Source organism: Schistocerca serialis, chromosome 1 (genome assembly GCF_023864345.2).
Source record: "Schistocerca serialis cubense isolate TAMUIC-IGC-003099 chromosome 1, iqSchSeri2.2, whole genome shotgun sequence".
NCBI classification, from domain to species: domain Eukaryota; kingdom Metazoa; phylum Arthropoda; class Insecta; order Orthoptera; family Acrididae; genus Schistocerca; species Schistocerca serialis.
In genome coordinates, this window is record NC_064638.1 from 1,142,089,972 (window position 1) to 1,142,104,635 (window position 14,664).

Below are 14,664 nucleotides of genomic sequence, written 5' to 3' on the forward strand. Positions count from 1 at the left end.
GTTTTCGCGGTACTTCTCGATATCAAGCACACAGCAGTATCCTATCGATCGCACGCACAACATAATTCCGAAGACACAAACTGGAAATTATTTCTCTACAAAACACGAAACTAGGTGGGGTGTGCTGTAAACAGCTGACTAACTAGAAACTTACGCGGAAACTTGAGAAAAATAGAGAAAACTGATATTTCACTCACACATACCGGTGCCGGTGATGTAGCAGATCCCAAATCATCCCTACAATTTACAAGGTCAACTAAGGTGTTTCTCATGTCTAGAGATCCAGTAAACGTCTCTTCCACATGCTAGATGCACACACCACAATCGATTTTCTGTCAACTAAATACAGGCGCGAAATGTGCAGAAGCAGTCAACCGAACAATTTACTTGGGAGGGAATAACGGTCCAGCACAAACACACCTCCATATTCAGTCTCAAATTTCCATACTATCACGAAAGCTATCCAACACGTACAAAGTATTGATTCACTCCATTAATACCCATCTAGCATAACACAAAAGGAACTGTAATCAGCTGTAGTGGAAATAATTTTAACAGAAAAGAAGAAGGATTAAAACTAGACAAGATATAGCGGTCGACTTTGTACCAACAAAGTGACAATCGATTACCTGTAATCGAGAGAGATGACACACATTTTTACCTAAATCATCCAATGTATCATGTGTAAAGTACTGCAGCTGCATATGACTAGAATGCAGGCTATATCACATGACTAAAGCATCCAAATAGAATACTGGAAAAAAATCGACCTTCAGCAATTTGTCCTTCTCTACAATTAATGTGCCCAACTACGTTGCGTATAAATATCACTCCGTTCTTGTTCTTCTTAACTGTATGCTATTAAATTAAGGCACTTTGAGATCTGTTACTATAGATCGATATGGTGGGTTAAGCTCCAATACTTGGTTACATCTCGAGAAATGTGGTTCACTTGGAGGGGGTAGGACTAGGAAGCTCTATTCAGTCAAGAGAGGTGAAGAATAGCTATATTTGTCTGCTCGGTTGAGGATTAATTGGGTAGCGATGTTGCGGGGTAGGCTGGTCAATGACGAGGTGAGGACGGTCTTTTAAAGTAGGAGGGCGAGATTGCTCTGTGACCGCCATAAGCAGAGAGATTGATCGAGTACTATGCGTGAGGTCTCAGAAATATGTATAGTGTGGTCTGGTATACTTGGATCGTTTTTATGTGTTCGAGAATTAAGTGTGAATGGATGTACTGAGCAGTCACCTACCAACGCTCGCAATGATACTTGCAAAGTAGACAAGGTATGGTTTAGCTATGATACTGAAATTAGGAAAACATGCTGTCACATGATTGGCCAGTGTTGGACTTGCTGTAAAATTTTTCACGATATCAGTTGTGATGGTTAATATTACAGTAGATCCGTGGTGTATTATCCACACCGGCCGTGCATTGGGTACCACATAATGATTGCGTGACAATGCTTGTATGAGTTGGGGAACAAATTTTGGTTGATGTACCGCAACTTCTGGGGTTGCTAGCACGGAAAACGGTGATCCCGTACTTGTGTGCAAAATGAACAATCACTAGGGATGGAAGGCAGAGTTATCAACTATTGGGTCATTGCGACATATGAGTTTAAATGAAGAGGCCGTCAATCACTTTTGGGGGGGCCTGAGCTCCCAGTTGGTGCACATCGACAGCGCAGAAAGATATGTATATAGCTTCTTTTCTGTGTTTACTTCGTAGATTCTTACTTAAATTTCGTGTGAGTTTCGTATAGGAGGTGTAATTTCCAGTTTTAGTTACAGTAATCATAAATTCTGGCAGATTGTAGCGCAGTCGTTAGGCATTTGTACAGGTTAGTTCATACATTCTTTGCGTGTTTCCTTTGCATTATCTAGGCAAGGACTCATGTTTCAGTAACTTTTGTTCAACATCGATTAGAATGGACAGGGACTGTGATTGCTGTGTTCGGATGAGGGCTGAGTTGGCATCCCTTTGCTCACAGCTGCAGGCGGCGCTGACTTCGGTCGCACAGCTTGAGGCTGTTGCCAATGGGCACCACTGTGGGGAGCCGGACTTGGATATCACGGGGATGTCAACCTCGTCCCGTCTGTCCCCAGATCGGTCTGCCGCTGTGGTTGCCCCGGTTGCTGCCTGCAGTGGGGCTGAGCCCTCGCCTGTGGTTGATTGGGAGGTCGTTGCAAGGTGTGGCAGGCAGCGAAAGACGTCCCCGGAGGCTGATCAGAAAGCCTCCCCAGTGCGTCTGACAAACAGGTTTCAGGTACTGTCTCTGGCTGAGCCAGATGCAGCTGCCTGCCCTGTTTCAGAGGATGATTCTCAGCCTTCAAGGTGCGGGCAATTGCAAAGGGTGGGCTTATTGATAGTTGGGAGCTCCAATGTTAGGCACGTAATGGGGCCCCTTAGGGATATGGCGGCTAAGGAGGGGAAGAAATCCAGTGTGCACTCCGTGTGCATTCCGGGTGGGGTCATCCCTGATGTGGAAAGGGTCCTTCCGGATGCCATGAAGAGCACAGAGTGCAGCCAGCTGCAGGTGGTGGCATATGTCAGCACTAATGACATGTGTCGCTTTGGATCTGAGAAAATTCTCTCTGGATTCCAGCGGCTATCTGATTTGGTGAAGGCTGCCGGTCTTGCTTACGAGATGAAGGCAGAGCTCACCATCTGCAGCATCGTTGACAGAACTGACTGTGGACCTTTGGTGCAGAGCCGGGTGGAGGGTCCGAATCAGAGGCTCAGACGGTTTTGCGACCGTGTTGGCTGCAGATTCCTTGACTTGCGCCATAGGGTGGTGGGGTTTCGGGTTCCGCTGAATAGGTCAGGAGTTCACTACACTCAGCTGGCGGCTACACCGGTGGCGGAGGCTGTGTGGTGTGGACTGGGCGGGTTTTTAGGTTAGAAGGCCTTGGGAAAGTACGGGGTGGGCTGCAGTCTTAAAGGGTGCATGGCAAATACAGGACGTGCTTGGATCAAGGAACAGTCGGAATTGTAGTTGTAAATTGTTGTAGTTGTGCTGGGAAAGTCCCTGAGCTTCAAGCGCTAATAGAAAGCACAGAAGCTGAAATCGTTATAGGTACAGAAAGCTGGCTAAAGCCTGAAATAAGTTATGCAGAAATTTTTACGAAGTCTCAGACGGTGTTAAGGAAAGATAGATTAGGCAGAATTAGTGGTGGAGTGTTTGTGTCTGTAAGTAGTGATTTATCTTGTAGTGAAGTCGAAGTAGATACTCTGTGCGAATTGGTATGGGTGGAGGTTATACTTAACAGCCGAACTAAGTTAATAATTGGCTCCTTCTACCGACCCCCAGACTCCGATGATATAGTTGCTGAACAGTTCAGAGAAAATTTGAGTCTCGTAACAAATAAATACCCCACTCATACGGTTATAGTTGGTGGGGACTTCAACCTTCCCTCGATATGTTGGCAAAAATACTTGTTCAAAACCGGTGGTAGGCAGAAAACATCTTCCTAGATTGTCCTAAATGCTTTCTCCGAAAATTATTTCGAGCAGTTGGTCCACGAACCCACGCGAATTGTAAATGGTTGTGAAAACACACTTGACCTCTAAGCCACAAACAATCCAGAGCTAATAGAGTGCATCATGACTGATACAGGGATTAGTGATCACAAGGTCGTTGTAGCTAGGCTCAATACCGTTTCTTCCAAATCCACCAGAAACAAACGCAAAATAATTTTATTTAAAAAAGCGGATAAAGGGTCACTAGAAGCCTTCCTAAAAGACAATCTCCATTCCTTCCCAACTGACTATGCAAATGTAGACGAGATGTGGCTCAAATTCAAAGATATAGTACCAACAGCAATTGAGAGATGGAACTGATCCCCCATGGCACTCAAAACAGGTCCGAACGCTGTTGCAGAGGCAACGGAAAAAGCATGCAAAGTTCAGAGAACGCGAAATCCCGAAGATTGGCTAAGATTTACAGACGCGCGAAATTTGGTACGGACTTCAATGCGAGATGCCTTTAATAGGTTTCACAGCGAAACATTGTCTCGAAATTTGGTAGAAAATCCGAAGAAATTCTGGTCGTATGTAAAGTACACAAGCGGCAAGACGCAGTTAATACCTTCGCTGCGCAGTGCCGATGGTACTGTTACCGACGACTGTGCCGCTAAAGCGGAGTTATTGAACGCAGTTTTCCGAAATTCCTTCACCAGGGAAGACGAATGGAATATTCCAGAATTTGAAACACGAACAGCTGCTAGCATGAGTTTCTTAGAGGTAGATACCTTAGGGGTTGCGAAGCAACTCAAATCGCTTGATACGTGCAAGTCTTCAGGTCCAGATTGTATACTGATTAGGTTCCTTTCAGATTACGCTGATACAATAGCTCCCCACTGAGCAATCATATACTACCGCTCGCTCACCGATAGATCTGTACCTACAGATTGGAAAATTGCGCAGGTCGCACCAGTGTTTAAGAAGGGTAGTAGGAGTTATCCATCGAACTACAGGCCTATATCATTGACGTCGGTTTGCAGCAGGGTTTTGGGGCATATACTGTATTCAAACATTACGAATCAACTCGAAGGGAACGATCTATTGATACGTAATCAGCATGGTTTCAGAAAACATCGTTCTTGTGCAACGCAGCTGGCTCTTTATTCGCACGAAGTAAAGGCCGCTATCGACAGGCGATCTCAAGTTGATTCCGTATTTCTAGATTTCCGGAAAGCTTTTGACACCGTTCCTCACAAGCAACTTCTAATCAAGCTGCGGGCCTATGGGGTATCGTCTCAGTTGTACGACTGGAGTCGTGATTTCCTGCCAGGAAGGTCACAGTTCGTAGTAATAGACGGCAAATCATCGAGTAAAACTGAAGTGATATCAAGTGTTCCCCAGGGAAGCGTCCTGGGACCTCTGCTGTTCCTGATCTATATAAATTACCTGGCTGACAATCTGAGCAGTTCTCTTAGGTTGTTCGCAGATGATGCTGTAATTTACCGTCTAGTAAGGTCATCCGAAGACCAGTATCAGTTGCAAAGCGATTTAGAAAAGATTGCTGTATGGTGTGGCAGGTGGCAGTTGACGCTAAATAACGAAAAGTGTGAGGTGATCCACATGAGTTCCAAAAGAAATCCGTTGGAATTCGATTACTAGATAAATAGTAAAATTCACAAGGCTGTCAATTCAACTAAGTACCTGGGTGTTAAAATTACGAACAACTTCAGTTGTAAAGACCACATAGATAATATTGTGAGGAAGGCGAGCCAAAGGTTGCGTTTCATTGGCAGGACACTTAGGAGATGCAACAAGTCCACTAAAGAGACAGCTTACACTACATTCGTTCGTCCTGTGTTAGAATATTGCTGCGCGGTATGGGATCCTTACCAGGTGGGATTGACGGAGGATATCGAAAGGGTGCTAAAAAGGGCAGCTCGTTTTGTATTATTACGTAATAGAGGAGAGAGTGTGGCAGATATGATACGCGAGTTGGGATGGAAGTCATTAAAGCAAAGACGTTTTTCGTCGCGGCGAGATCTATTTACGAAATTTCAGTCGCCAACTTTCTCTTCCGAATGCGAAAATTTTGTTGAGCCCAACCTAAATACGTAGGAATGATCATTAAAATAAAATAAGAGAAATCAGAGCTCGAACAGAAAGGTTTAGGTGTTAGTTTTTCCCGCGCGCTGTTCGGGAGTGGAATGGTAGAGAGATAGTATGATTGTGGTTCGATTAACCCTCTGCCAAGCACTTAAATGTGCAGTGCAGAGTAATCATGTAGATGTAGATGGGGGTAGTTTGGAAAGTCGCCACAACGCCACCAGGCTCCTCTGGTTTCTTTGTGTTGTGGCTGTCCTTTATTTTAAATCATTCAGTGTTACGCCCTATCCTCGGTGAGAGAGGTGTGTATGTAGGTAAAAGTATTTGCTTATTTGACTACATGTATGCGTAATTTAGTACGTTTAATTGTTCACTGATTATCAATATCTGTGGGAAAAGGAATTACTATGTTCTATTGAGCTGGGTTGTATGTGGGGGGCGTAAATGCTTGTACAAAATTATTGTGTTGGAGGAACTACAGGCACAATTTTCTAAGCGTTTTCAGGACACTGCCAGTCTGACCTCTGTTTTTGAACTATTTTCTAGACCCTTTGCCGTTTCAGTTGAAAGTACTCCAGTGCATTTGCAAATTGAATTGATCGATCTGCAGAGTAATTCCCGTTCAAAGGACAAATTTTTTTTACGTAGGAATTTTCGAAGGTATTCCTCGGGAAGAGTTTCCCCGTCTCCACAATGAAGCTGCAAAAGTTATATCAGTGTTTGGATCGACACACGTGTGCGAAAGGTTTATTTCGATTTTGCCGCGTTCTTGGCCGTCCCTGATATAGACAGTAATATGAAAGTGTTGGATAGGGCGTCGAAGGTACAGTTAATGAACCTGCTCGAAGAAACGGAGTTTTATGTGCACAGAAAACAACAACCGGAATTACTGCTGAATGAACAGAACTAGTTTAACCTGAATGCTTACTTTGATATATTCAGAGACCTACTAGTTTGAATAGCGTGGAGCACCCCAGGGGATTAGCGTGTGCCGGCCGCCGGCGACGAGGACACTGTGCCGTCCTCCGCTAGCTCAGCCACAGGAAAACAAGGAAGTCATGCAGAGAAGCCCTGACATATTCGTTATTGATACGGCACTCTGATGTTATATCGATTATAGATTTTCTATTTTTAATTAAGGGTCACTAATTTATTAATTGTATTATGATCACGTTCACTGTTAACTGATCTCTTAGGATAGAAGTTTTTCTTTTTTATACTGGCATTGATAAAAGGTTGTATGTTACCTAACCAGGCTAAGGGCTGTATTGTATAGTATTTGCGCTTTTTATGGATTTCAAGTATGAGTCCTAATTTCACATATTGTATATCAGCATATGTTTTTAATGTCAGACGCTCGTTTAGCCAAAAGAAAATTTTTAACTGGGGACGTTGCATACTGCATTTTAATCTTTATAATTTTTGTAGCTTCGATGGATGACGTTTCTTAACACGGGGTTCCAATGTAAAACTTGATCTACTAAGCCTCTCGACAACTCTAGATGCGTGTAATATGAGTTGTGAAACACCCTGTATATACAGCGTGAATCACCTAAAACTTGCAACTCAAATATTGCGGAAATGGAAAGTGCCATTGATGTGCGGTTTTCACAGAGTGGGTTGGTATTCAGGGGCTCGAATTGGTAGCCAATCAACAGATTGTAATAATACTTATAAAGTATATTTTTTGTGCAAACGTACACATTTTGAATGGAACGATGCCTGTTGACGTTAACAGTCGAAAAGTAGGGTAAATTAGAACGTCAGCGGTGTTTGTTGCAGTACCGAGATATCGCATTTTGAAAACTTCTCACAGTGACACTTGTAAATTACCTGTGGCAGCGCGCACTAAAGAACACCACAAGTGCATGTACTGATTATGTGGACTCTGATCAAAAACAAGACAACTGGACACCACAGGTTGTGTTCAAAATGACCACCGGCAGCTGCAATATACGCCTTCAGTCTACTATGGAACGACTGCTGCACACGTGCTAGCATTTCAGCGGAGATGTCCGAGCAGGCTGTAGCTATATGTCGTTCCATGTCATCAGACATAGCGTCTTTCAACTTTGCCCACAGAAAAAAGTCTACAGGCGTCAAATCCGGGGAACAGGCCCGCCAAGGTACCAGTACTCGGAAACAAACCGACGCTTTGAATTGACACCGGGCGTCGCCTGAAAGACGTGTCTAGCAGTAATTATTTGGGCTGGCTGCCACTAGACAGTGCAGAAATGAAATTAAAAACATCTGCCGAAAACACCAGAAAAGATACGCCTGACGAACCTTAGGAGAGAAACGTGATATTCCGTTGTTAAAATAGGTGGGGCCATAATTCGGCACGCATAAAAGTTTGAAATTACTTGCGTAGGTCGGAAAATTCGCCACATATCTACTATTACTCAGATATATTTAATCGTTCTGGATATATTTTCAGTAGTCTCTCTTAGTTGCCTGCGCCGGCCGGGGTGGCCGAGCGGTTCTAGGTGCTACAGTCCGGAACCGCGCGACCGCTACGGTCGCAGGTTCGTATCTGCCTCGGGCATGGATGTGTGTGATGTCCTTAGGTTAGTTAGGTTTAAGTAGTTCTAAGTTCTAGGGGACTGATGACCTCAGAAGTTGAGTCCCATAGTGCTCAGAGCCATTTGAATCATTTTTAGTTGCCTGCGCTGTGTGAGAAGCGAATGCAGACCTGGACCTATGCCAAAAATTAATATGTTTCCACGGTCTGCGACTTTCACGGCTGCACCAACTTACACATTGTCACTTTCCAACTTGACGTAGACCTCGGACTACATTACCGAACAGGCGTCACGACAACCAAGATTTCGAAACGTGTTCAGTCACATTCTAACCAGGCTTTGTAGCTCAATTATTCAATGTTATTTCGAAGTTCGCTTTTCATTGTCTATGCCTGTACCAAGTGGCATATGACTCGTTAAATCTTGGGCGCTGATGACCTCGCTGTTTAGCGCCCGTAAACCTCAAACACTCGTTAAATCTGAATTTCTATTTTCGACCGCGAAGTAGACAATTTGGTTAAATGTGTTTTATATGAATAAATTAGTAATTCGATTTTTCAGATGATTCCTTAACATTCTATTTTTTGGAAATACACTGAAGCGCCAGAAACAGTTGTATAGGCATGCGCATTCAAATACAGATATACGTAAACAGGCAGAATACGGCGCTGCGTTCGGCAACGGCTATATAAGACAACACCTGTCGCGCAGTTGTTAGATCGGTTACTGCTGCTACAATGACAGGTTATCAAGGTTTAAGTGAGTTTGAACGTGGTGTTATAGTCGGCGCACGAGCGATTGGACACAGCAACTCCGAGGTATGCGATGAAGTGAGGATTTTACCGTACGACCATTTCACGAGTGTACCGTGAATATCAGGAATCCAGTAAAATGTGAAATCTCCGATTTCGCTGCGGCCGGAAGAAGATCGTGCAAGAACGGGACCAACGACGATTGAAGAGAATCGTTCAACGTGACAGAGAAGTCCAACCCTTCTGCAAATTGTTGCAGATTTCAATGCTGGGCCATCAGCAAGTGTCACTGTGCGAACCATTCAACGAAACATCATCGATGTGGGCTTTTGGATACTCGTGTATCCTTGGTGGCTGCACGACACAAAGCTTTAGGCCTCGCCTGGGCCCGTCAACACCGACACTAGATTGTTGATGACTGGAAACATGTTGCCTGGTCGGACGAGTCTCGTTTCAAATTGTATCGAGCGGATGGACGTGTACGGATATGGAAGCAGCATCATGAATCCATGGACCATTCCTGTCAGCAGGGGACTGTTCAAGCTTGTGGAGGCTCTGTAGTGGTGTGGGGCGTGTGCGCTTAGAGTGATATGGGACCCCTGATATTTCTAGATACGACTCTGACAGGTTACAAGTTCGTCAGCCGCCTGTCTCGTCACCTGCATACATTCATGTCCATTGCGCATTTCGACGGACTTGGCCAATTCCAGTAGGACAATGTGACACCCCACACGTCCGGAACTGCTACAGAGTGGCTCCGGGATCAGTCTTCTGATTTTAAACACTTCCGCTGGCCACGAGGCTCCACAGACATGAACATTATTGAGCATATTTGGGTTGCCTTGTAACGTGCTGTTCACTCCTCTCGTACTCTTACGGATTTATGGCCAGCCCTGCAGGATTCATGGTGTCAATTCCCTCCAGCGCTACTTCAGATATTCGTCGAGTCCACGCCAAGTCGTGCTGCGGCACTTCTGCGTGCTCGCGGGGGCCCTACACGATATTAGACAGGTGTACCAGTTTCTTTGGCTCATCAGTGTATCATGGTACAAAAATAAATAAATTAAATTCGCAAGGACAGTGACAGATTCTTCGGAATTCAAGCGTGTGAAAGTCGCGAGCTCTGTCTTCTTATCTTGTGTTTTCTACTGAAAATCTCGTGTTTGTACTCTTGTTAACTTTACTATTACAGAGTTCGCCTGAACTTTATTTTTTTTAATTGGTCCTGTGCGCAACAAATAACTTACTTGGTCTTTCTGCCGCCACTGCTTGATCTGCTGCATTCCATTAGTTAACAAAAACGTAAAAAACCTAGTGGTTCATGGTGTGGGTTCCTGTAGTCATGTCCTAGTTCATGAACCACGGGCAACGTATGAGTGGCCAAGTAAGTGGTCCCGACAGTCGGAATACCAGTTACTTTGGAATAAGGCTGGGCATCTCGGACATATTCTGAGTCGTGGTCACCTTTGTGCTCATACGGCAAAGACTACCAAATCCACCGGTTAGACCCTCAGCCGTTAGGGGTAAAACCCAATGGGACTCGGGGCAAGTAAGGCTAGCAACCTGCTTCCCTGGTACTTTAAATATGATGCTGGCAACAATCAGAGCAAAATGCCTCGGACCTTTGGAGGTGACGGAGTCCCACCTCTAACTGACAAACCAGGGACTCCTAAGATACGACGTGGCAAACAAATGGTAATGAGATGGGGAGCTATTAATATCAATGGGGGCTACTCTGGGAAGAAGGTAGAGCTGGCAGAGGCTGCAAGTAAGATGGGGCTGGACGTTTTAGCTGTTAGTGACATTCGCGTAAGGGGTGAGAAAGAAGAGGAAGTGGGAGAATACAAGGTCTACCTGTCAGGAGTCAAAGCAGGAATAGCACAATGGGGTGTAGGGTTTTACATCAGGAAAGAAATGGAACCCATCGTAGTTGCAATAAGGTATGTAAACGAACGACTGATGTGGATAGATTTGACAGTGTCTAGCAAGAAAATTAGGATTGTGTCAGTATATTCGCATTGTGAAGGGACAGATCAAGATAAGATGGATAGTTTTTATGAGGCGCTCAGTGATGTAGTGGTTAGATTAAAGGACAAGGACAGTGTTCTGCTCATGGGTGATTTTAACGCCAGGATTGGAAATCGAACAGAAGGGTATGAAAAGGTTATGGGTAAATTTGGAGAGGATATGGAGGCCAACAGGAACGGGAAACAACTCTTGGATTTCTGTGCCAGTATGGGCTTAGTAATCACAAACTCCTTTTTTAAACATAAGAACATTCACCGGTATACTTGGGAAGGCAGGGGAACCAGATCTGTCATAGACTATATAATAACAGATCAGGAATTCAGGAAGGCTGTGAAGGACAAACGTGTATTCAGGGGATTCTTTGATGACACTGATCATTATTTAATCTGCAGTGAAATTGGGATTGTGAGGCCGAAAGTGCAGGAGGTCAGGTCCATATGTAGGAGGATAAGAGTGGAGAAACTTCAGGATAAGGAAATCAGGCACAAGTACATAACAGCGATCTCAGAAAGGTACCAGTTAGTTGAATGTAGTCAATTACAGTCATTGCAAAAGGAATGGACAAGATACAGGGACACAGTACTAGAAGTGGCCAAAGAATGTCTTGGAACAGTAGTGTGTAAAAGTAGGATGAAGCAAACAGCTTGGTGGAATGATACAGTCAAGGCAGCCTGTAAAAGGAAAAACAAGGCGTATCAAAAATAGCTACATACCAGAACTCAGGTAGACAGAGAAAGTTACGTTGAAGAAAGAAACAAACCAAACAGATAATTGCAGCATCCAAGAAGAAATCGTGGGAAGACTTTGGAAACAGGTTGGAGACTATGGGTCAAGCTGCTGGAAAACCATTCTGGAGTGTAATTAGCAGTCTTCGAAAGGGAGGTAAGAAGGAAATGACAAGTATTTTGGACAGGTCAGGAAAACTGCTGGTGAATCCTCCGGATGCCTTGGGCAGATGGAGGGAATATCTTGAAGAGTTGCTCAATGTAGGTGAAAATGCGATCAGTAATGTTTCAGATTTCGAGGTAGAATGGGATAGGAATGATGATGGAAATAGGATCACATTTGAGGAAGTGGAAAAAATGGTCAATAGATTGCAGTGCAATAAAGCGGCTGGGGTGGATGAAATTAAGTCGGAACTCATCAAATACAGTGGAATGTCAGGTCTTAAATGGCTACACAGGATAATTGAAATGGTCTGGGAGTTGGGACAGGTTCCATCAGACTGGACAAAAGCAGTAATCACACCAATCTTTAAACATGGAAACAGAAAAGATTGTAACAACTACAGAGGTATCTCTTTAATCAGCGTTGTGGGTAAAATCTTCTCAGGTATTGTTGAAAGGAAAGTGCGAGTATTAGTTGAGGACCAATTGGATGAAAATCAGTGTGGGTTTAGGCCTCTTAGAGGTTGTCAGGACCAGATCTTTAGCTTACGGCAAATAATGGAGAAGTGTTATGAGTGGAACAGGGAATTGTATCTATGCTTTATAGATCTAGAAAAGGCATATGACCGGGTTCCTAGGAGGAAGTTATTGTCTGTTCTACAAGATTATGGAATAGGAGGCAAACTTTTGCAAGCAATTAAAGGTCTTTACATGGATAGTCAGGCAGCAGTTAGAGTTGACGGTAAATTGAGTTCATGGTTCAGAGTAGTTTCAGGGGTAAGACAAGGCTGCAACCTGTCTCCACTGTTGTTCATATTATTTATGGATCATATGTTGAAAACAATAGACTGGCTGGGTGAGATTAAGATATGTGAACACAAAATAAGCAGTCTTGCATATGCGGATGACTCAGTTGTGATGGCAGATTCGATTGAAAGTTTGCAAAGTAATATTTCAGAGCTAGATCAGAAATGTAAGGACTACGGTATGAAGATTAGCATCTCCAAAACGAAAGTAATGTCAGTGGGAAATAAATATAAACGGATTGAGTGCCAAATAGGAGGAACAAAGTTAGAACAGGTGGACGGTTTCAAGTACTTAGGATGCATATTCTCACAGGATGGCAACATAGTGAAAGTACTGGAAGCGAGGTGTAGCAAAGCTAATGCAGTGAGCGCTCAGCTACAATCTACTCTCTTCTGCAAGAAGGAAGTCAGTACCAAGACTAAGTTATCTGTGCACCGTTCAATCTTTCGACCAACTTTGTTGTATGGGAGCGAAAGCTGGGTGGATTCAGGTTACCTTATCAACAAGGTTGAGGTTACGGATATGAAAGCAGCTAGGATGATTGCAGGTACTAGTAGATGGGAACAATGGCAGGAGGGTGTCCACAATGAGGAAATCAAAGAAAAACTGGGAATGAACTTTATAGATGTAGCAGTCAGGGCGAACAGGCTTAGATGGTGGGGTCATGTTACACGCATGGGAGAAGCAAGGTTACCCAAGAGACTCATGGATTCAGCAGTAGAGGGTAGGAGGAGTCGGGGCAGACCGAGGAGAAGGTACCTGGATTCGGTTAAGAATGATTTTGAAGTAATAGGTTTAACATCAGAAGAGGCACCCATGTTAGCACTGAATAGGGGATCATGGAGGAACTGTATAAGGGGGGCTACGCTCCAGACTGAACGCTGAAAGGCATAATCAGTCTTAAATGATGATGATGATGATAAAAAACCTATCATTCATGCTGAGTGCAATACATGTTCTGTATGGGGGTTCCTGCTGTTGCTGCTTGCTGCTGCTGCTTACTGCAACTACATATAATTCAAGAGAAAGGGTTTGGTCAAATCTAAACTCGATAAATGATAACCCAAACAAGTAATTCCTTTTTTCAAAAACTATACTCTGAAAGCGATTCCTTCTCATTTAATTAACAAAACGCTAGAAGCTCTTTGAACAATCGCTTCGTATGTAGATCTGCCTCCAGTGGCATTAAAGCAATATTACAAATTAATCAAACTCTTGAGACAGACTGAAATATCTCATTTAAATAATAGTGAAACAATTCCCTGACAACTAAAAAAGAAATCAATGACAGAAATCAATACTTAATCTATTCGCCTAACAATGGTTTCGCTTAAGAATTCAACTCCTATCATTATCAAAATTACCGTCTGCTGCTACGCACATACACAAACCCTTTTGTTTAAATAGATAAGCACGCTGCAAATTATAAAAATTATCGACTCAATACCAAATCCTGTGTCGCTGCTGGCGGACACGGCAGTACGGCAGCTCGGCGACGACCCCTCGCCCGACACACGTGCCCACCACAGCAGGCGGGCTCCTACACTGGCTTCCAAACTGCCACTATATTAATCCGTGCGCTGCGAAGACCGACAACAATATCTTAGATTCCAGAGCTTGTGTTTGCGCGCTGTAGCCAGCCCTTAAATCCTAAGACAGTATTACCAACTCTCACGTGTAACCTATGTTTTCAGTGGCCGATCAGAACCACAGCAACCGTGACTGCGTCGCAGTGGCGGTGCTCACGCACGGTGAGAGGAACGGCCAGCTGGACGCCAGGGACCACGAGTACAACGTCAGCGAGCTGTGGGAACCGTTCACAGCCAGGCTGTGCCCCACTCTCGCCGGCAAACCCAAGCTCTTCTTCATACAGGTACGCAGCCCCAAGGGGTCGAAACAGATTCCGGCGATTTTTTTTCCTATTTCTGTTTTCAGTAAGCTTTTTGGTCAGCGCTGTGATATCACTTTGAATCATAACAGCTTGTTCCACAAATTGAGATATAACACAACTGTTCTTGCAGTCTGCAATGTAGGGATAGCTGTATTGAACTTGCAATCAATTTAAGTGTCACAGATTTTATTTAGGGGAAGATGGGGTA

At 44.0% G+C, this 14,664-nt stretch overlaps 1 protein-coding gene across 2 annotated transcripts in view; it reads left to right on the plus strand.

Moving 5' to 3' along the window:
• Positions 1–14,664, plus strand: part of LOC126417492 (caspase-1-like) — a 139,495-nt gene that overhangs the window by 56,480 nt on the left and 68,351 nt on the right. For both annotated transcript variants that reach the window (XM_050085123.1, XM_050085122.1), the window contains one exon: positions 14,260–14,438. In XM_050085123.1, the coding sequence (XP_049941080.1) occupies positions 14,260–14,438 (179 nt within the window). The remainder of the gene's footprint in view (positions 1–14,259; positions 14,439–14,664) is intronic.